The 24,297-nt window shown below is 42.4% G+C and overlaps 1 protein-coding gene across 1 annotated transcript; it reads right to left on the bottom strand.

Moving 5' to 3' along the window:
- Positions 1–62: 62 nt before the first annotated feature.
- Positions 63–16,222, bottom strand: slc35f4 (solute carrier family 35 member F4). Its single transcript, XM_041954397.1, has 7 exons — positions 15,994–16,222; positions 2,201–2,501; positions 1,852–2,071; positions 1,622–1,747; positions 1,315–1,507; positions 861–950; positions 63–304 (listed from the first exon to the last, which is right to left on the bottom strand). The coding sequence occupies exons 1-7, from the start codon at positions 16,220–16,222 to the stop codon at positions 63–65; spliced, it is 1,401 nt and encodes a 466-aa protein (XP_041810331.1).
- Positions 16,223–24,297: the final 8,075 nt, after the last annotated feature.

Here is a 24,297-nt window from a genome sequence, read left to right on the forward strand (position 1 = left end):
GGCGATGGGAGAACTTGAGCATACAAGGCTTCAAAACTTGTTAACAGAGGAGCTCAGTCGTGTCATGCCAAGGGAATGGAGACAGCTCCGTTTGCCCGACTGCGGCTGCGAGTGTTGACACTGGACTCTGTGAGCTCTTCGCCGTGTTCCTCTGACTTCTTGTCTGCAATGTTGGCCAGGAAACGCAACGTGACTGAGTCCCACTCCTCTGGCAGCAGCAGGAGCAAGAAGCCCAGGCAGATGATGCAGGTGGCTGCCAGGCGCACCATGCTGAAGATCACCTCATGTTTCAAAACATCTACAGCTACAGCAGGTGAGAGAAAGACAGGAACAAAGTAGGGAGCCAGTTGCAGGACAGGGAAGGAGGGTGGGGAGAAACAAAAACAAACTGAGATTAATTACATAAAGTAAGATAAACCACAGGACACTGCGGCTGTAGGGGATAAGTGTAGCAAATGCGGCTTATAATCAGCACTAGCGATCCGCTTTATCCCCTGTGTCTTTGTTTTCTGGAGTTCAGGGACAAGTTGCTATAACCCACTGACCTTCATAGTCCATCATAGTTAAGGAAAAGAACTCGTCTGCAGGCATTTAGTGTTGCCTTGGCAACCTGATCCTCCCTCAGTGAGAGAATAGTTGCAGGGTCTGTTAAGGCACACTGATGATTGGGTTTCCAGGATGAAAGAGGCAGACTTGCTGTGTAATCTTTTTGCTACAAGTGCTGACCTCTCAAGACAAAACCACAGTATGTGTGGCCATTTACTCTCATTTTCATAATCGTGTTCATTTCCACCATAGTAATCAAGAAATAATAACCAGTATATTGGAGGTAATACTGGAACCACACAAACACACCCTACCTGCATTGCCTGGCACACTGAGCAGTGTTCCTATGGAGATGAGAATGGGGTATGTCAGCACTACACCAACATGGACCAAGATGTTGAACACTGTAAAAGACAGGAAAGAGGTTGAAAACACAGACGTTATTCAGGAAATGGATCAATCAATCGACAAATTTGGCAGAATTTGCAACAATTTTGATCATTTGTGAATATGGCAGAAGTTCGGGTTAGAGTTAGAGTTAGGCTATTGGATGGATTTCCATGAAATTTGCTCCACACATTCATGTTCCCCTTAAGATGAATTGTAATAACTTCAGTCATCCCTTAACTTTTCATCTAGTGCTGGTCAGACAAACCAACCAATTTAAATATATATAATATAGCTTGGTAGTACCATGGACAGTATGTACACATGTGAGCACATGGGTAAAACAATGACCCTCATTCTTGAATGTATATGCACTCTCACCAAGCCAGAGTCCTGCCAGTCCACACATGTATCCCCAGGGCAGTGAGGACAGTGATCCCCAGTGTTCTACCATGGTGAGGGAGAGGATGAGAGGCACACAGGAGATAAAGATGAGATTGAAGAAGCCCATGGTGGAAAGGAAGTGAGCCACTTCTCCAAGGTTGGCGCTGCCCAGGAACATCTTGAACAGCACCTGGACGGTGAGGAGACATCTGGTAATTTACACCATTCACTAGACAAGTATTTAAAATCAGTGCAAAGGCAGTCACGCAAATGGTACAACTTGTAATGCGCTTTGCGGTCTAACCTTGTAGAGAGCCGATGTTGAGGCAGAGCCCACAGCCAACGCCACACCCACAAAGGAATCACCACGGAAACCGTCAGCATAAGCCATCATGACAATACCTGTGATGGCCATTATGGCTGCCACAATCTGCAGGTAGAGAGTCAGAGCCTTTAGGGGCATAAGAACTCATCAGAGGAAAGAAAAACAGTCATTGAACATATCATCATCAGTGCTAGTGTTTTCATACAGACCCGAACACCCATGAACCGATCCTTGAGAACAATCCAGGACAAGAGAAAGACGAAGGCCTTGTGGCAGCAGTAGAGGGCAGACACATCAGTGGCAGTCAGCTTCTTCAAGGCCAGGAGGTACAGGTAGTTGGTCAGTGTCCACAGGATTGAGAAGGGTGCTGTCCTCTTTACAAAAAGCTTGAGAGTCATCCCATCCTCCCCGAAGACCTTACTGCACTCCCTGAGCAAACCACAGAAGTTGAAAGGAAGTCATGTCAACCTGTTTTTTCCTGTTGGAAATGTGCTGGTGAGCACATATATTGAAAAAGTTTACAGGTTTTCAGACATCCAAAATTTGCTGGCAGTTTACCTGAATTTCTGTATGGGGGTCTGCTTCTCCCGTGTCATAACCGCATGTCCAGAGTAGTAGATGGGGAAGAAGAGAATGTTCCAGTTGCTGCTGAACCAAGAGATGAAGAAGGGACAGGAGAACGACTGAAAGGTCAGCTTAACCACCTGAGTGGTACCCACCCAGGAGGAGGAGACACACAGCACCATCAGCAGACCACCCAACACCTTCAAAGCTGTGTTGGTACATGTCTGATAGGACCGGCTCTCTCCGCTGGTCTCGCTACCTGGTGTCTCTGCATGAGACTCTGAACCGTCCTCTCCTGGTAGAAGACGACAGAAGAAAAGACAATAATAGAAAATATATTGTTGCATCTCTGCATGCTGGCTCCACTTCCTGTTCAAGAGAGAACACAAGGTCGCAAGGTCTCAAATATGAAACGATTTGCTTCTAAAATTTGTCTTTTATTTAGATTTTAACTAGAACATCTCATGTTTTTTTTCTATAGATGGCAACGTCAGTCTGTCAATTGGTTAGCCAGCTAGTCCACCACTTTGGTCCAACCTGAAATATCCCAACAACTGTTGAATGGATTGCCTTGAAATTTTGTACATACGTTGATGATCACCAGAGGATGAATACCACTGGACCAAGAGATTGATATTTTTGGCTTTAAACTTCTTGACGGCCACTGGAGGGATTGCCATGGTGTCAAGAGAACAAAGCCCAATGACTTGTGCCACTGTGAGGTTCATATTTCAGTTTATCCAGTACTTTGGTTTCTGACCAAATACCTGCATTCACCCTCTGCTGTATTTTGCATGTATTCTTAATTACCTAGTGTAAGCATGCTAATATGCTAATCTAAAAAGGATGAGCTTGTTAACATTATACCTGCTTAACATCAGCATTTAGCATTGTCATTATGACACTGTTAGCATGCTGACATTAGCATTTAGCTTAAAGCCCAACTGGCACTGCTGTGCATTAGTACTGCAACATACGTCCTTGTTCCTGAATCATTTACAGCAAGCAATCTTTACATATTCTGTGTGCTTTTTATTACTTTATAGGATGTAGCTTGTGTCTCCCTCACAGTGCTCCAGCATGTAAGCATTTATTGATCAATCACCCTCAGTGATCACTACCACAATTTGCAGTTCTTGCTGTAAAGGCACTAATGCTTAAGGCAAGGCTTTGTTTAAAATGTGTTGGGTTAGCATTGTGGCTGAGCATGTCACAAATAGCTTTGTCGCCTCATGATGCAGCACATACTGTAGCCTACACCCATTGTAGTCAGGTGGGCACAGAAACCTGACGCCCAGAAAGCAAGAGTAAACCTAACCACATGACATTCCACGAGAAAGTCATGTCAACCTTGCCAGCCACTGTTTTACACTGATGGTACACTCCTGCTTTGAAAATGTTGCCTTTGGGATTGGAACATGAAAATTTTGGTGGGTGACTGTTATTATCACCAGACACCAAAATGACATACACTTAGCTAGATAGATAGATAGATAGATAGATAGATAGATAGATGGAAAGTGATGCATGGTTGATCTGGCCCAGTGCCTTAATGGACTGCAGGGGCTTCTAGACCTTAACTGTGCTGTATAATATGTGAAGTGCTGTGTGTGTGAGCATTTTGTGAGAGCTCAGATCCGTTCTTTAACTTTCAACAGCATGATCAATTTACACCAGGGCAGGAATAAAAGATGACATGTGCTGGATGTCTGCTGCCTGTACTCTCTTTGCTAGCTCAGCTCGTGAAGCTCTGCCATTCCCACCACAGCTACAGACACAAAAGCCCTGCAAGCACTGGAATTTGTAGTATGCATCTCAGTGGTGATCATTATTGGATCTGTTAGTCTTTTGGTTGTTATCTACAATGAGATCTCAGCAGGAAATCAAGCGATGGGTGTACAGCAAGTAGCATTCACCGGCAGGTCTAATGAAAGTGGATTATACCAACAAGAAAATAATTATTTCTCTCGTTAAAAGAAACCCCTAAAACAGTGTGTGGAGAACAAAATCTTTGACAAAGTAACATCAGTGGCAGTTCCACTTCTGGTAAAGCATTTAAAGTGATGAGCTGCCACTTTTTATCATCCAAACAGTCTGTGTCCACCCTGTTTACTGGACATAAAGAGATGAAAATGCCATTTCACACACAGGGCCACTTCCCAGAGAATGACGCAGTCTTGCCAAACTTACTTTAAAAGCTTAATAAATGTATGAGATCATTGCTGCCACCTAGAAAGAGTAATGAAAGTGATGATTGTATTGTTATACCCAAGAAAGAATGGTGACTATAAATCACAGACTAGAGTCGCGCCAGTGCAGTGCGGTAAAAAGCAGTCAGCACAGCAGCCAACACCACAATGTGAAAACACCCCATTACAAGTCAAAGTCCTGCATTTAAGATCCCAATTAGGCAAGCGTACATGAGTATTATCAGCTAAATATACTACAAGTATCAAAAGAACCATATTCTTTCTGCAGAAAATCAGCCCCTGTGACTGATACATTATCAGATCTTACGTTATTAGGTTGTTAATATTGATTTATCAAAGTATAAATAGCATTTGACACTTGAAACTGGTCATGTTGGAGCTTGTTTGAGCTGCTTCATTTACAGTTAGGCGGTTTAGTCCAGTGGTCAGGCCACCTCCAAAGAGTCACAAAATAAATGTGAGGAGGTGTCAGAGGATTAAGTTGTGCTACACACATTTGTATTCTTTTTCTGGACTTTTCTCAATTCTCTTCTTTCTTGTGAAATATTTAAAAATTCCACCTCTTTGGCTCTATTTTGTAGCCTGTAATCAGTTATTTAAATAAAACCATATTAGAAGTCAAGGTAAAGTTAATCTTAATCTGTATGTGTAAAGTAGCATAAAATGGAAAATATTAAATAGTACAAGTACCTCAAAGTAGATTACTTGAGTTAATGTAATTTGTTACTCTCCACCACTGCATCACGGCAGCTCACAGCACACAAAAAACCTTTGAACTATAAATGACGAAACATTTAGTATCCAGGTGTAAATCTGATGATGTCAACCTCTTTTTTAGTTCAGTTCAGTACATTAGGCTCCAGACTATCATCTCAAAAGAAAAAAGAAACCCTCTCGGATAAAAGCCTCAGATAAAATGTTTCACCTTACAGTATATCCCAGCTGGGAGCAGATCTGGTATGCGGTGAAAGCAAAATGCTCAACACCGATACAGCCTCTTTTCCACAGGATCATCGAGGGATTTGGTCTAATTACATTCTGTCACAGCAAGGATTCTTAATCAACCTAATGAGCCTGGTGGGTTGCTAACTGGAAAACTGAGATCTGAAATGTTTGCAAGAGAGAAAGCAGCTCTTTTGTTCTTTTTTTTTCTCTTTATGCCTCTGCTCATCCACCAAGCTCGCTGGTTCGTGTTTCATAGTGCTGACAAAACCTGAAGCTTTTAGCGTTGGATACGGGCTCTTCTGTCCTGAGGTAGGAGCCACTACAGGCTGATATGATGCCAAGATGCAGTAATATTGTAACTCTACTATTGCCCTGCCTCATAACAGAATCTCTCATGGCCAAAATTTCTATTCTCATAACAGACAGTGTTATTGCTGACGAATATATTGCTTCTAAAAAGTTGCAAAGGGAACAGTAATGCCTCATACGCACAGACGGTGAGTACAGTGTTGCAGCAAAATTCTACAAAAGTAGAAAATGTGCTATTTGAGGTTCATTTCAGTCAAATCAGAGTAAGTGTACTTGTTTGGAAAAGTGCTCAAATTACTGAGTCTTAAATTATTTAGACTTATAAACTGAGCACCAGCTGTTAGAAATCTTTTGGTGCATAATTATGAGCCTGTGTTTCTTTTCCAAAGGTTTTTGTAGTTCTAATGTCACCACGAATGAAAATGAATAAATGCCTCACATTGAAATATAGACTCTCCACAAATACATCAAAACACTGACATTAGAGTAAGAACATCTGCTTAATTAAAGCATGTGACTAAACCTGAAGCTGACTGAAGCTTCTGTCTTCTTCTGTCTACAAGAATCCACAGAATTGATCAAAAAACAACTTTTTAAAGCTACACATATGCCATAACGCTGACTAATTCTTTACTTAGCTCTTTGAAAAATGTTTACAGTTATATATGGAACAGTCGACTCGCTCGCTATGGCTGAAAGAAGACGTATTTGAAAGCAATAACATCAAGCCATTTCATTACAGAAATCAAAGAGCTGCATTCACTCCTGGCGCCCATTAACGGAGCTTATCCACTTTGTGTGACGCAGTACGCTGCTCGAACCTCGCATTTCAATCCATTCTGCGTTTTATCCCCGCCACTGACGCTGCACGCTGTTGACATTGATGGATGGGCTCCTGCTCAATCCAATATGAAGCTCACAGTCACGTCTGCAGCTTCAGGCGGGCTCACTACAGGTCAAACAGCTTTATCTAAATGAGGTCAAGATATGTGACATGGTTGTGATGAAACTGATTGATGAAGGAAGGACAGGTGAACAGGTGAGCCCTGTAAGACCTGTTTGTTTGTTTTTTTACATCAGTGCTGGGCCACACAGGGCCGAAAACAACAACAACCAAACATACAGTCTGCTGCTGCTACAGCTACACTTCCTGCTAACACATTTAACGTCTGAACTCTGCCAGCAGGACACCGAAATGGCACAACTGTGTTTTTACATAATCTGGAGGAAAACTGTGAAAAAGTCCTGGTGAAAGTAGTTCAATTCAATAGCTGTTTTTTCTTAGATCTTCATTTCTGATACCACATGTTCAAATCCAGCACAAAACTGCATGAAGCAGCATACATCCACATCACACTATCTGTGTTTCATATGAATACCTGGACACCGTATAGGACACTTCAGTACATATGACGCCTTAGGATAAATGATCAAAATAATCCAAAGTGCTTGATAGTTTTAAACATCTCATCTGAGCTAATGCTAACACATACACATTCAAGATACACAGTTTGCTGCAGATGGATTTGCGGGCCTCTCTGGTTCTTTCAGTTTACCTTCAGAAATGGGGCAGGTCAGGACCTGAGTGCTGTACGAGCTGAGAGGAGCAACTCGGGCTGAGTGCTTCTTCATCCTCCACTGGGTGCACAACACACTGTCCTTCCCTGGGATGTGTGTGTGTGTGTGTGTGTGTGTGTGTGTGTGTGTGTGTGTGTGTGTGTGTGTGTGTGTGTGTGTGTGTGTGTGTCCGGGCCGCTGCTGCTGCTGCACGCTCAGCAGCTCCTCCTGCTAGCTCCGTGCATCCTCAGACTCCTGACTCCTCCGCTTCTTCTTCACGCTCTCGATCGGACCCCCTCTTCCCAGATCTCTGTCAACTCTTCTGTCTCCTTCCCAGCACTCCGGTCCTGCCTCTCCCTTCCTCTCCGGGCCAGCGCTCTGTTACTGGTGCTCTCTCTCTGTCTCTCTGTCTGTGTGGATAGTGACACAGCTCAGTGGAGATAGCTCAGTGGAGGTGCAGTGAAGTGGAGACTCTACTGTTGCACTGTCATGCCGTGATCCAGCGCTGCCACTGTCTCCAAGGGAGACTGAGATTCAAGTGTGTGTGGCATGGCGCAATCACTCCCCTCATCTCTTTCTAACTCCCCCTCCTCTTCTCTCTCTCTCTCTCTCTCTCTCTCTCTCTCTCTCTCTCCCTTGATTTTCCCCTCCTCTTCTTTTGCTCCACAAATCAGCAGCTTTGTTTGGAAGGTAACCAAGCAGCCCGGGCTAATTATGCTGCGTTAGCTGCTGCCCCCTCCTTTTCCCCTTCCTCCTCCTACCCTCTCTTTTCTACCTGACCAGGCTCTTCTCACCCCTTCCTCCCTCTCTCTATATATACTCTTGTCCTCTGTCTTCAAACGCCTCTCATTCCCCGCTTGGCACATCTCCTGCTCTTCACTACTCCTTGAGAGTCAGAGCTCTTTCCTGTTGCTTTCACCACTGCATCATGAATCAATGGATCACAAAGACACAACAGTCCTACTGCGTACATGTAAATTCTGTCATCCACTGAAGTAATCCAAATGCTCTTAGTATTTAGAAAAGAGATAAGAGGACCTCTGCCCACACTCACACCACTTTTATGTACACATCGCTACTATGATATGCTCCAAAATGATATTTCTGTCTTCCAATGACGCCACAAAGTACAAAGCAATACAAACCAGCTCAAACATTTTTAAAAGTTATACATTTTCAAGTGCGGCTGTCATTAACGATAATACCTAACTCTATTCTCTCTCTATAACATTTGCATCTTTAAATCAAGAATGGACCCCTTGGATCTTAATGGCTGTAGTTTCTCTGTTGCTGACATAGACGTGCCTCTCACAGAAACCACAAAAAACTGATGAATTCAAACTCTTTTCGTCATTCCTCCCAGTCTGACCATATGCTGCTTTTCCATCGTACACACCAATTTGCACCTACGAGTTCACCTTCTCCATACCAAATACTGCTCTTAAGTATAATGTGAGATGTTTCTGCATTATTCTGCTACATTTTAGAGGGAAATATGACACTATTATTACACAGCAAATCCACCTTATGGCTGGGAGTAATAAAACTGTACATGCCAAAGCTGCGCTAAGCTTTGAACATATGAAGCTTTGCTAGCCAACAGTAGTTAGACTGAGCAGCATTTGGATAATGTGTAACATTAAAGTACAAAATGAAATATAATGATGTCTGTAGGGAGTTTTGGTTCCAACCACCCAGCTCAAGAGAGTCAAACTCACTGGGCTTCAGGTAGATGTCAGAAACTGATGGACCCAGTAAATGTTGGGGCCTGTAACTACATCCACAGGGCTTCGTGTTAATTACCTTAGAGGTCACAACAAATCATTTCACTGATGCAGCTAAATTGGAGGAAAAGACTCTGTTTGATGAGGGAGCACTTTAAAAGCCTGAGCCACAACGAGGATTAGGGTGGAAGAACTGTCCTGCTCTTAATAAACACACATACAATTTTTAGTTAATCAACAATGCTAACAAAATAGCACCTAAGCATGTTGTGGTGAGCGAGCTGCAGCAGCAGACAGCTGTTGTCATGAGTGTATCAGCAAAGCTGCTATAGTGAAAAAGTGTCACATTAGGTGGCACTGCACACCTGCACGAATATGATGGGATGTTTTTAGTTAGCTGATAGCCACACGGCTGTGAGTGAGCCAGTGACTGTGAAGCGTGAATGAAACAGCTGATGCCAATCAGCAAATGCAGGCGCAGCTTCAGTGCTCTGCCTGAGCAAATGCTCTGCTTCATTACTTAAGCTGTGAGCACTTCCAACTGGTGCTCCATCACTATTATTGAAGTACTGCCCAGGACATTTACTGTTAATGGAGTGTTTTTACATTAAATATTAATATTGTAATGACTTTAATAAAACACTTCCAAACTTTTGCCATCACCGTTGCGCAGTCATGGGGAACCTTTTCATCAGCCGCTGGTGTGGACCTGAGGGGGGTCAGTCTGGGCCGTGTGAGTCACCCTCGGGACTGTGGTCAGGAGTTTCCATTTCAAGGAAAGCCCTCGGACCATTCTATCTCTAGCTGTGGTTTATCTACCTGAGGATTTAATGGACGAAATATAGCTCAGGCCTCTACATCAAAGACATATGAGTATCTAGTGTATGCAGTCAGACACATGAGGCCTTGCAGCCGGTAATATAATCTTAATATAACCTATGCAATGCTATGCTTACCCTCTCACCAGTAAAATCAATACCAGCCAAGCCAGGAGCGGTAGCACTAAGACCCGAGAAAGAGAAAAAACTCTTTCTGCAGTTCAATGTAAGCGTATTGGCCATTTGTCAACGTTGGTTTGTTAAGAATACTAAATGAGTGCTGTTTTGCAGTCATGTTTGCTCCAGGATCTCTGTCATTATATCAGTATCACCCTGAGCTCCTCCCTTCCTGTCTGTGTCTGCTTTCCAGTGCTGATGAGCCAAGGTTCTGGCACTTCTATAGAGAGCATAGCAGATCAGAGTACTTCCCTGTGAAAGACAGCACAATTATCATTTGGCTGTTTGTTGCAATGGAAAAATGTGCAGGGCCACGTTCCAGTAACGCCATGGTAATAAATTTGTGTTTGAATGCAGAATTCATTATTGAGGAGATTCTTTGACAAAGCAACACTAAGCTTAGGCAAATGCACTAAGGCACATCGTGAGAATAAGGCTTGATTAAAATGTTTGAGTGTTAAGAGCGTGATGCAGGCATGGCTGAAATGAATGCTTGGTCAGGCGTAAGCAGGGGATGAGCTGGGGGTATGGATCCCCTGAGACAAGTAGGGTTAAACTTAAAAATAGCCCTGCTGATGAGTGGAGCCAACAGCTAGACAGGGAGGGGACAGAAAAACGATCCAGTCAGCACAGACCAGGATGCTAATCGCTAGCAGATTAGGAGAAATACCTGGAGCATGGGCGCTACAGGAGGCCATAGTTCACTTTCAAATATTGGGCAGAGGGCTTAAAGTGATTGTTCTTTTCTTTTCCTCTTTAAAAGAGTTTTAACGAAAACCAAACATCTGACCTTACTTACAAAGTCTTGCTATGTGTAACTAATGAACAGGGAACTGAGTGTGTGGAACACAATGGTACAACTGCATCCCTGATCAAAGCACAAAATAGTACAGCATCCCCTCTCTTTACCTCCATAGCAACGGTGGAATTGACGCACTGAACTGATTCAAGCTCTTTTGTCATTTAGATTAACCAATGCTCCTCAGTTTACGGTGCGAGATCCTTTGTCTTTAACCCCTCTCTGTTACTCATCACATCCCAACAAGGACCAGGAGCAGTGCAGGAGGCTGCGAGATGAGAGACACAGGCATGAATGACATCTGCAGCTGATTTTAGCTGCAGTGAGGACAGGACGCACTGTAAATCAACTGCTGGCCATTGAAGTGTTTGCACTCACTGGACCTCATATCATCACCTCAGCTCAATGTAGTAGATGATTGGATGATGAGGACACCTAGTGGTGAATATGATGGATAGCTTTACAGGTGCACATGCTGAACATTTTTCTGCCAACAGTGGAAGTGCATGGAATTTTGACAGGAACATTATAGGAAAGAACATGGCTGGATTAGCCTGTAAGGGGCCCACAGGGCAATAACACCTTCCAAGTAATGGGGTGCAATATTTCTCCATATGGGTGTTGCAAAACTGCTGACTTGCCACTGTGCTATTGTTCATATGTTGCAGTCCTGTATGTCATGTTACTGAATATCTTGGCTGGCCCCATTATGTATTTGTGTATGTAACTGGTCACCTCCAACAAAGCACACTCAGCAGGCTGCACTGTAAATAACAGCTTCATTATTTGCCAACAAGTACTTCTATGCTGGAATACTGCCTGGCCCTTCCTGTGTCAGTTTATGGTAGTTTCATTAAAGACAACTTCCTTTCGGAAAATGTCCACTGTGAGCACAGAATAAACTGAAACAATCTAAAAATGTATGATCTTATCCAATGTAACTGTTGTTAATTGTGCGGTTGTTTGTTTGTCATCTCATTAATTATTTTTATCTGTGCATTCTGTTTTAACTGTGCCCTCCACGTAGTTGGAAACAATGGCATGCTCTCAATGATTCTCAGAGATCTAAGTAAAGGGTTGAGTGAAAGAATCAGAAAAGTGGATACATGTTCTTTCCAGTGTTTTGGGTGAAATTACCCTTTACCTTTACTTTTTTTAGAAGAGTTTTGGCTTCAGTAGACACAATGAGCTGCGCTTTGGAAATGTATTTTCATTCTGATTCGAACACGGAGGTAGCAATTAGACTAAGTACAGCTATTGACTGGAGGATGTGGAGGGTCACTATGTCGTTGTTGCTATATTTGCAGACCACAAGATGGCAGCGTTATGCTGCTGATGACACTGTGCACTGTGCATTATGGAGAGGCCTTTGCAAACCTTTAATATATTGTGCTCTGCTATTATGTAATATTGCTTTTGGATTACAGAGAAAACATACTTCAGCCAACTGCTGCAAAATATTTTGTCACCTGACACACAGTATTACAGTATATGAGTAACAGCACAGTGACATGAGTGACAGATGAGCAGCTCTGGGCCCTGTGGAGGAATCCTGCACCCATTACTTGAAGGGTGTTTTTTGCTCCTTCCCAGAAGCATGTGAGACTAACAGCACTCTACGAGTCATTCAGGCAAAGCTCATATCCCATTCGACGCTGGTTATAAATAGCACTGAGCTGAGCAGGCATGGGAATGGGACAGTCCAAAATAAGTCTGTGCACACACACAATGTCTGAGGCAGTGTTTGAGGAAGTCAGTGAAAATTCACCTGCTGTTAACACTGGATCTAAATGGCTTCAAAAATGCAAAGCGAGTTACCGACCAGTGCAAGCACGCATGGATCCAAAAACACGTCTATTTTCTTTGTACACCCCTTGAGACTTTCTCAGTAGACTGAAGTGCACATAAAAACACACCCCGTAGTGATAAATGGTTGTTTATGACACCCTTCCCTCATAATTTTCCTCTGAGCACCCGTGTGTGCTGTTGTCTTGCCGTGACGCCAGCGGTGAACAGCACAGGCACAGTGCCGAGTGGGCTACCACCACGAGTACCTGTCATTTCCCCTGCGCCTCACCTGTTCACCCAGCGGGGAGCGTGCCAGCACCACACACTTCTAAATGAGCTATTCAGAACGAGATACGCAGCAAATTATTGTGATGTGATTTTTTTTTTTTTTCCAGGAAATGCTAAGGAAGCTTTGCTGTTGTTGTCTGTGCCAGCAGGAGCCAAGTGGGGCTGCTGTTAGAATATACTCTCATTTGTTTTTCTGATGTAAAGCCAATTTCATTTCACGTTTTCTTGTAGTTGTGCTGCTGTCTACATGAAGCAGTGCAACAGGAAATATGGCACCTTGCTTGTTAAGAATGACATTCATCTTCTTCCTTTCATATCTTATCACTGCCCATATTATATCATAACCGCTCTGTATGTAATACAGCCTGGTCCCTGTCACCAAATGTAGTTCACAATCCCCCTTAGAGGCATCTTCTAATTCAACACAGATGGCAAGTGGCAATAATAAACTGGCGACAGAATTTTACTAAATATATCATTACCCCACAGGCTTGGCAGGATGAGCCTACTGTTCTATTTACGTGCTCCTTTGTCTCACCCTTTATGGAAGCTGATACTCAACAGATCGAGGGACGTGCGATTCTCAACTCAAAGTTTACAAATGTGTCAACGAAACAAAGCGAAGGAATGTAACGCTTTGGCTTTTCACATCCCCTCGAAGAAGAAATGAGGGGGGGGGTGCGCGCACGAGCAATTTAGTCAGACTCCTTCACAGTGACAGCACCAGCAACAGCATGTTCAATAGCTGTGCAAGCAGGAAATATGTTGACAAGTATGCTGCCCTGAGGAATACCTTCTGTTGACTCTGGCGTGCACAAAGATCAGTTGATGGATGGATGGAAAAACACAGAGCTGCAGATGGCATATTTTTATCAGAGAAATGGGAGTTGTCTCTCAAATTAAATAACCCCTCCATTCGCAGATACACTGGCTTTAATAGGGTTGGTATAGATGCTGCTTCAATCCACACCTGCTCCTTATACCTGGAATTACATCACAGATGACAACTCATCTTTCATTTTCCTCTGCTACAGTCTGCAGCAGGCGGTGAGATGGGACAGACAGCATGTACAACTCTCTGAAGCTGAAGCAATGAATTTTTGCCATTTTTGCTTGAAAAATAACTAAAATGATTAAGTGATTATCAAAAAAAGCCTGAGATTTGTTTCTGTCAATCAACTAATCAGTTACTCAACTCATCTGTGGTAGTACATGTTGACAATCACATGGTGGATTTTGCTATTTGTGCATCAATAAAATAAGCAAACATTTAGGCCAACTGCACCTTTGAAAGTAACCAATGAACAACAAGGAATTCTGTCAGTAAGCCTAAAATGATTCATCTCAATTTGTGGCTGTATTTTTAGTGGCTTATTTGACATAAATAGCAAAAAAAGACCATATTAAAGGTCTTAATTTGCTTAGTTATCACTTTCAGTACCCGAGCCAAACATCTTGCATTTGTTACACAATATTGCTCAATATACCCTCGAGCTGTTAAAGCTGTTCGATCTGTTTTGGGTGCCCCTCGTTCATCAGGTATTCCTCCAACAGACGAGTCTGAAACGAAAGTGTGTGATTGCATTCATGACTGATCTACTGCAGCTGACACACCCGATAAACAGGAGACGGTTAATGAGAGACAGGCTCATTCCCTTTTTCCTCAGCCTCTACCTAAAATCCACTGAGATGCTTTCAGCTCATCGAAAAGAGCCTCAGCTGGAACAGTTCTTGATTGAATGGGGGCCCCTATCTGCATGCACGCACTTCCATTGAGACCTAAAGCAAGGTGTGTCAGAGTAATGCATTATCTCACAGAGTACAAGGGTTGAGTGGTAGATTTGGGAAGGAACGTCATAACATTGGGAGTACGTCTCTCTTCCTGACGTGTATCTCTAAGTCATGAATTTGTTGCTGAGCTTTTATGTAACAGCCAGAGGGAGATGTTCGGGAGCTTACGTGACAAGTCCAATTCATTTGGGGTGAAGTGTATTAGCATCTGAAACACAAGAGGCTCACAGACAGACGATTGCACTTTCGGGGGTATTTATTCAAGAAAAGCATCAGTTCATCCCCACCTTTAATGAAGAATGATGACACAGTACAAATGAATTGGCCAATTATGTAACATCGAGTTGAGAACCTGTGACTGCTCTTATGCTACAAACCTTGTGAAATCCTGTGCTGCACACCTGTCTTCATTACCATAAAACCATTTGTAAAACCACAAATTGGCCATGCACAGAGCATAGCAATGGCTGCTCCTCTCCCCCTGTTATAATCCCACTGGCAATGGCAATAGTTAAACAGAACTGGAGGGTGAAGATTTTAAAGACCATCGCCTGAACAAAGTGCACCATCAGCTCTCTCCTCCACACCCAGCCATTGTCTCTGTGTCAGCTAAATTCAGATTATTGCTCTACCAATCAAAACCACGTTGACAAATGAAAATTACAGAGGCGCTTAGCCTATAGGAGCACTGCCATAGCTCAGGCATGTCAGGAGGTATGGCAATATTCACATGCGCCACAGGAAGAGCTGCTGTGTTTGTCATTTGGGAAATGGACTGTTTTAATTAAACATTTGGAATTCAATAAGAGGCTGCAGTGTGAGCGATTGTTTGCGGTGTTCCCCAGCATGAGCGTTTGATGTGGACAGCGTTAGACATTAAACAATTAACTTGGAAACTGAATTTGAAAATGGCAGCATGAATTGTGCATGCCACTTTGCTGTGTAATTACACAGCCTGGTAGAGTTGGGTTTGTTTTGTATCTCTCTCCCCCTCTCGCTCAGGGATGGATGGGCCGGAGCATCACCCAGCCTCCACATGATATTGGCAGTGATTGACATTAAGTTGCTCCATAATAGCTTTAATTAAAACCCAATTAGCTGAGTTGCCAAATAGATTTTTTTTTTTTTTTTTTGCAATAGCCTAATTAAAATGAAAACTAATTTGCAAGGCCAGCTTCTTCGCTCATTGTTTCCTCCTCCACTCACCATTGAGTTTGCATTTTGTTTTAAATAAAAAATTCATGCACACATTTCTCTCATAATAATCTCAGTAAATTCCGGTCTCTTTAATTCACGCCATCTCACACCTGGCAGAGACAGGCGTGAGATTGTCGCATCCTCTGATGATCCCATCAGAGCACTTTGTTTTCTTTTCACTCACTTCTATGACTGGAGTAGCCCGGGTTGTAGCCATAGTAGCCGGTGATCCTCAGAATCCGGTCCTCTATGTCGTGCACCCCGTTGGCTGTCACTTTGGGGCTGCCGTCCACGAACGTAGCGCAGCTGCCACCAGTCGGCGTCGCCGTGGCCGGCAAATGCGTGTTCTTCAGGGGCTCCAGCCGGATGCAAGGCTGGTCTCCACTCTCCAAGACGCTCTCGGTGCTTATCATTGTAGGTCCGAGCGGACAGAGATGAGAAGAGAGCGGGGACAAGCCCTGATCACCACGCGAGGGACCATCAACAATCAGCAACAAGAGGAGGACATCCAGCCGCACGCTCACATTCCTTCAGTGATGCTCCCGGACGCAGAGCAAGGTTATCGAACTCCAGCAGCCTGGCGGGCATGCAACACTAGGGGGCGTGTCACTACTATCACATGCTTTGAATTCAATTAAATGAAGGGGGGAAACTTGGCTGTAGTCAGCAGTGGGGAGCAGAAGAGCCAACACTCATTACAACCTTCATAACAACAAAAATCATCATATCATTTTAAATGATGTATAGCATCTCTTAAATGTTCAGGGAAATAATATCTCTGTGTTTTTTAATAATGCTGTTTTTATCCCCCCATATTATTTCTAATATCCTCTATTGTGATTCTCATTTGAGTTTATTGGCTAAGCTAAGTGGTATTTGGACCACTATGATGTCCTGTTGCACTCACAGGTGATCCTTTAACTTTAAAGTGGCCTTTATCACTGTGATGTTCCTGTAATATTTTGAAGTGAGCTTTATTGATGTAAAAAAAAAAAGAAAAAAGAAGAAGCTTTCTCCCCCTGCAAAAATTAATCACTGGAAGGTAATCCATCTAAAATTAGCATGCATGTGTACAGCTGTTTTTAGGATCAAAATCTTAACTCCTCATTTAAGCCCATACACAAAAACATCCAAAGGAGGATTTATTTTTGAGACAATGTTTTCAGCCTCCATTCAGTCTCCCCCTCTCTGATATTTATGGACTAATGCTGCTGCTTTCTGACCCCTCAGTGATGTTTCCATTTGTCGTTCACAATAAAATATGTATGTGCTTTAGAGAAACAAGTGTGGCACAGGTTTGTCTCTCGCACTGGTTCACAGCTATTCACTCGCTCCTCTGTACTTGAATATGGACCATACGGCAAGTGTCATTTTTATTTTCAGCGCTTTTACTGTTTTCCTATCAGTATATTATTGCAGCTCATAGATCACACAGTTTGTGCACGTTATTTTATGCCAGCTGAAAAAAGCCTTTTTTTATTACACTTATTATGACATTTTATTCTGAAATAAAACCCAGAACAATCTCTTTTCCTCTTTCCTCTCTTTTCCTTGGCCACAGGTTCTCACTCTGGCTCTTAGAAGCTCCACTTGACTGGATCCCCCAGCTTGCAGATGCTGCACAAAAAAAAGAAAAAGAAATCTAAAACGCTCCAAATCCAATAACACAAGATGCAGTATTTCAGTGTTTCTCCGATACGCCTCTTTCCAAGTCCTCCACTCTCTGTGTGAAATCGATTCCCAGTGTGTGGAGAATTTGCGCCCCTGTTGGCATTGTTGTGCAGACACATGCTGCGGTTTATGATGCCCTTGGACGCCAGAAGTGCTTCCTCCCCCTCTCTTACTTACTGAACCAATCTCCACCTCATGTTCTTTTGTTTCAGTTTGTTTGTGCTCCAAAGCACTTATCTCACACATTCAGTTCAGGGACAGCTTTGTGGCTTCAACAATGAAATGCCAATGCCCAGAAAGTTTCTCCACGCCTTTTGGGAATTGCTAATTTATTATTGGACACTTTCTTACAAGTCTGTGCAACTACAGGCCAAAAAAAGTTTTCTTCAATCGCCTACTTTTGTTGTGGTAAAATTGTGTAGAGTTCATGCAACACAAATGGTAAATGGCGACACTGGAAGATAGCACATTGGCTGCTTTCTTTCATGTCTAAAGTACTCGTCTCAGTTATTATATTCTATCAGCTGCTAATGCATTAAAGAGGAATTCAGCTCAAAGGGAAATTTGCTCTTTGACAGCAGTGGGCTCATTAAAAGTCTTTGCAGCCCTAACCCACATTAAGAACAGTTTATGCATGAGCGGTGACAATGCAAGTTCTTTTTAGATTTCAAATGCACATATGAAAGCACTCTAATGCCTGAAAGTGTCATCATCGTCAAGCTATCTCCATAGAAATCATTCAGTCCTCGGAGCGATGTCTTAAAAGCTATCATGAAAGGCGGATTCTTGTATCTTCTTTAATATTGTCTCTAACTGTCCCCCAGCTGTGATGAAGGAATGAAGCAGACTTCAATCTCAGACAACATGATTAACATTCAGAGCATCCCTGGACACAAATCACTTTCCTCACCTTCCCCTCCTCTCACCTCCTCTGTTTCTGGAGAATAACTCCAGCCTAAAACTCCAATTATCATTTTCATTAGATCCTTAACCCTTCCCCGTTATTTGTTTTACATGTGGTGTGGCGAGGGATTTCTCTGTTACAGTAAAGCGGTGCTCATTCTGTGCAGCTTGAACAGTTAGTGTATACAAAGAGTGGAGCTTCTATTTTTAGATCCTGGTTCTGATTTTGATGCTGAGAGCTGATGTGTTTTTGGAGATTCATCAAACGATAGTTTGACCATAACAGCCTCACTCCAACAGCTCACTGACTCCTCTCCTCGGATATTCAACCAGAAAACATAATCCTTTGCCTAAGTGGAATAAAAGGACACACTGAGGAGACAATATGTCCCATGTGATTTCATCCCAGGCCAACCCCAGTGCACCAGCACCCCCAGCAGAGGCTCAGCAAGTCACCTTAGAGATCAGTGACCGACTCCCCAGCCACTTGCTGTATAAATATTCAATGTGCACTAAAGATAACCTGGCTCATGCAGCAGGGAGAGACAAAGAGGGCTGTTGGGCAGAAGAAGGAGTTGTTATTTGAATATAGTGAACTCAGCTGTGGCTGCGTGGCGTGTTGGCCTGCAAATGTCACGTTTGAAAGCTTGGTAAATATTTAATAACTTTGATAACCAGGTCTCTGTGGTAATGTATGGCTTTAATTACAGAGCAAGAAAGGAATAATAAAATAAATGAGTAAATAATCCCATTACAGCAGATTTACAGGATGAATAATCACACTTTTAGGCAAAGCATGTGTGATTATGCCGGAAAGAAAATGGGATATTTCTCTTCTTGCAATGGATTCTCCTGTACAACAACAGTGGGTGCTTTATCCATTGTGGCTGCGCACAAGATAAAATATCATAATGTCCTTTGAAGCCTCATGTGACCTTTCTTTGTTGTCTCCATGCAAAGAAAACTGTCACCTGCTTACGAAGTCTCCCAGAGCACTGAACGGCCTATAGGATTTCCTCTTCGTCTCCCTTCAGCAACAAAAGTTGACTTGCCTCGAGGAGGTAATTGGCAAATGAGTCTGCTTGCTCTAATTTAAGGGTGCCAGTCCGCATATAAATAAAATATACAATGACCAGACTGCATTTTTAAAAATAGACGCTCACAGAGCGTAGCCTCTCCATCATGCCAACTCACTCCCTGCTATGTTTCGTGCCTGTTTGAACATGCTGTTAGTGGAGGGCAGTTAAATACTGTATGTGCAGTCCACACTACAAACTGCTGTTCACAGAAATGCCATTGTCACATGTTCTACACATCAGACCCAGCAGGCAATTAGCCTGAATATCACATAACTACTACATGCAACTAGAAGTGTTTTTGCACATGAAATTTTCATAAGCAGCCGGGTAGGTGTCCACTTTTCTGAAGGTCAGTATCTCCACATGTGGCCGTGCCTTGTAAAGCATGTACACATGATTTAATGTTGCCTGACAGGAGATGCTCCAGGCATGTTACTCAAACCATACATACACGTGAAGACACTTAGCCTTTGACTTTATGCAATATGGTTAAAGAACAATCAATATAGCAATCAAAATGACTGTGACTATTGCAAGCCTCTCCATCAATTTATCAGGAGATTGTCAGAATACTCTATGAGCTTTTTGGATATTAGACAGACTTTCTCTCCTCAGTCATTTCTATGCCCCGTGTGTATATCTCAGTCTGTGCGTCTGACTTGAAAGGTTAGATAGAGATAAAGGAACTTCAGTCCATGTTGGTGCAGCAGGGATTGAAGGTAGAAAGGCCAAAAATACCCTTCGCGATCTCTCTTTTTGTTGTCAAGTCACCACATCACACTTGTGTCTGTTGAATACTGGAGAACGATTGGCCTCTCAACTCATTGTGATGTAACAAAACAATGCTTGTAAGACATTAAACTCAGATATAAGTTAAGCACAGCAGGTGAATGTGAAAACAGCTTTCTAGTGTCAAACGCTGCACATGCGCCATTCTGCACAGTGAGGGCCATAAGCAAAGAAAACAAACTTATGAATATTATATTCCATTTCTGCCAATAGATCCTCATAAATCCTTTAGTAAATGTATCAAAACAGGATTGGCTGACAGGTTTTTGTCCTTTCAGGCACATTGTCAGAAACAAGTGGACCAGATAATTCCTTTATTCTGTGATGGTATCAATTATGTTTGAGATAACTGCATTACACATTTCATTAATGTAAACCTAAGCAGAGGAATATCTAATGAAACAGTACATTAACGTCACAGCAGCCTCATGCACATGTGCATCATATCGCTATTTGCCTCCTGGATATCTATACATCCCTCATGCTTGATCTCGTTACCATGATGCAGGGTATTTCTGCTCTTGTTTTACAAAAGTGGACAAAGGCTGTCCTCTGGGTGAAGTTTAACCTGATCTCACATGCTGAATCTGGGAGGCGACTGCCGGAGATTTATGGCCTCTGGAGGTAACAACATTAAATCCCTTGACATAGCTTTTCTGCATGCTTCATCCCTCCTCACTGCAGTCAGGATGATGGATTAGACCGCTCGTGTGAGGGGGCAGAGGAGCAAAGGCTGGACGACAACAGCAGGGACGAGACATTTAGTCTGACTGACCAGGCCTGATTGTTAGTAATGTTCATAAATTTTGTCTGAGGGCATGCCTCCCTTCTTACCTGCACTGAATTTAGATTATTTCAGGATGTTTATTATGACAGATGCTGTTCAGCAGATTGCATCTACAGATATTTCATTTCAATTGCACCAGTGGGGTGTTGACAGAAACATGACTGTACAGTTAAGAAACATGCTGAGCTGCTTTGAGATACAACAGAGACTCTGGTACCACACTAATAAGGCACCCTTTAGAAAGCTTTTTTTCAAGATTAATGAATTAAAGATGAAATTCATCTTTGTAGATCACTAATAAGCCATTAATAAGAAGAACAACATTTGGGTTGCTAGGCTGTGAAAAACCCTTTTGCTCTTTTGCTTCGGTAATAATGCAGCTATGAATAAACCATCAAATATTAATAAATCGTGAAGAAAGACTATATAATCCTTCAAGTCTGCATTTAATAATGTTAATAGGTTGTTAGTAAATGGATTTTTGTCTGAACAGTCCACCCAGTCAAAGAGATTTTTCACAACCTCACGACTTACTCTTAGAAATTGCCTGCAACTGATCTATAAAACCTCACTAAATGATCTTTAACTCTCTTTTGTTCCTTTTAACTCCTTTGTAAATTGTGGCTTATGAGAAAGTGGACCCAAAAGTCCCTGTTAGTAACATTAAACACACTGTTGTCAACCTCGCAGTGGTGCTACATGAAGTCAGGGGATCACAAAGTCCCTAGGATTCATCATCTGGGGACCATGACAATCCAATCAACTAACATACGTAAGTGCTATCCATACAGTCATGCTGCTAATGTGACTTAGCAAAGGGGTCTGACCTCAATCCATCAATCAGATTTCCCAGATTGTTGTTGATCTGGTGATTCGCACCTACGACTACATCAGCACTACATCAGTTCCATTACAGCTGCATTGACTGTAGAGATGGGCTTCTCTCTTCTGCTCCACAGGCAGAGTAGTGGTCCCAATGAACTCTCAGCCTAAAGCGACTCTCCCCACAGCTCATTAAGTAAAATCTAATACAGGAGGGTCAGTTCTCACAGTCAAACTCATTGAACTCTGATGGCACGCTGACACTGGGAATTCAAGGACAAGATGGGTATTGAATGGTAGATCTGTTAAGGGATTTGGAAATTCTCCACAGAGCCTTCTGTAGACACTGCTGTCATTTGTCCTTTAATGAAGAATGGTGCGGAAAGCTGCCATTGTTCTGGTAGATTTGTCTTCAGTGGCTGGTGCCCAGGGTGAGGGGGTGGAGACGCGTGGCCCAGTGGGTCAGAACCAGTGTCACTCCAAATCATCCTCTCCCAGCAGCGCTAGCCATTTCACTCCATTTCTCTATGTCCAATTTCATTCATTAAAGTCTGATTCTTTATGGTTGCTCACACACACAGAGCCACTGGCCAGGGGAATAAGTGCTGTCAGGAAGTGCTGATCAGCATACACTGTCTAAATAATGTAACAAAAGAGCATTTTGGGACATCCAGTCCTTCACAGAAAAAAAAAAAAAGTTAAATGGACAGTTTGACATTTTAGGAAATATGCTTATTCATTCATTTAATCATGATAATTAAATTAAAAGATTGATACCACTCTCATATCACTATCACCTGTTATCCTAGCACAAAGACTGGAAACAGCCAGCCTGGCTCTAGCATAGGCTAGCTGTTTCCCCCTCTTTCCCGTCTAACTGACAGTTGTTTCATATTAATCTTCTTACTAAAAACCTGGCGAGAAAGCAAATCATGGCTGGACAGTGAGCCAAGGTACAAATCTGCATGGGTATTTCTGATCATTTGCCTAATTAAAGTAAGGGTTCCAGTTTGATCTTGAAAAATATTGATCATCAAGTCAGATCTTGATTAAACCACTGAGGTCATGGAGGCGGTAAAGGTCAAGGGTCATACGCTCTCTTTTATGGTCACAGTCTCAGCAGGGAGGAGTTTACAGAGAATCAATGCTTTCTGATGCTAAATCCCTCAAGAGTTCTCTGAAACAGGAAAGTGACCAATGACACCTGGTGATGGGATTATTGTAAGATCATTTGCTGTCACTATGTGGAACGTGTCACCAGCATTGACAATGCTGCATGTTTAGAGAGTCAGTGTGTTCCAGCTCTGGTTGACCCTCACTAACCCGTATCTAACAGTGAGCAAAGAGAAACTTACTGGAGATTTAGAGAAATATTGCTGATATACCCGGTGGCAGACATTTCAGGAGGAAAGGTGAATCTGAAACCTTTATAACAGAATTTACAGGAAAGAAATTATAATACACACTGTATAAATTTTATCAAGTTCAAACACACTAAAGTGAATGAAAATGAATAAAGTGCAAATACAGAGTGATTTTGAACACAGCTACAATTCAAGCTGTTATCAGTCTACTTCTAGTTCAATACTTCAATTCAGCATTAAAAATTTAAGCGTGCTAAGAGTAAATGCAGCTATTACCATTGCCATGTGTTTTCTTATTCACTTTAATGGATAATCGCATAGGAGACTTTTTCCCTTTCACACTACTGAATCTCAAGCCCTGGAATATTAGTACGATGGTAAATGTTGTTATTTTATTTTTTATAATTATATGATATTCTTGTGTATCCTTTCTTGCATGTTGTACTTCTCTCTATTAAGTGCCTTCCCATACTGAAAGACTATACTGTCATCGCATTGTAGAGGATGCACACTCATATTATATTTATAATGTCTTTTATATGCAGAAATGATGCAATGTCAGCAAAAAAGCTGATATTGCATTTAAGTGTCACCACTTTGAATTCATTTGCGGCATTCTAAACTGGTAACAGTTGAATGTAGGATTGGTGTTTATTGACATGATCTTTAAATTTCTAATGTCTGAAACATTCTTTTGTACAAGCATGATTAATTCTATTGTTCCTACACTTTGCCACAGGGCCAAAACAGGTGTACATTTGGTTCCCTGCAACAGTGTCATATCTACATCCTGGTGAGCTGGTGCTTTATTTAGCCTCCCTTCCTATTACAATATATCATGTTGTTTACCATCATTTTACAGCTGTTACAAGAGTGCCACCCTCTGGTCAGCATGCTAATCGCACATACAGGACCATTCCCACAGGCACTAAAACATATAGTGGAAAAAATATTACAGCTTGCACACAAACGCATATGAAGGAAAAGCAGAGTGAGTTGTGTCTTATTATGGTTTGGTGTGCTTTGAACTGAATATGTTCTTAATGATGGAGATATTCTCAGTTGGGAGCTGC

This window comes from Chelmon rostratus, chromosome 15, assembly GCF_017976325.1.
Source record: "Chelmon rostratus isolate fCheRos1 chromosome 15, fCheRos1.pri, whole genome shotgun sequence".
Taxonomy (NCBI): domain Eukaryota; kingdom Metazoa; phylum Chordata; class Actinopteri; order Chaetodontiformes; family Chaetodontidae; genus Chelmon; species Chelmon rostratus.

Bases quoted from the DNA above. Each gene is read 5' to 3' on its own strand.
- slc35f4 (XM_041954397.1), bottom strand. From the start codon at position 16,222: ATGATAAGCACCGAGAGCGTCTTGGAGAGTGGAGACCAGCCTTGCATC. The intron at 2,502-15,993 runs GTGAGTGAAAAG...GTCTTCTACCAG, and splicing joins GGGCTACTCCAGTCATAGAA to GAGAGGACGGTTCAGAGTCT. The intron at 305-860 runs GTAGGGTGTGTT...CACCTGCTGTAG, and splicing joins CAGTGTGCCAGGCAATGCAG to CTGTAGATGTTTTGAAACAT.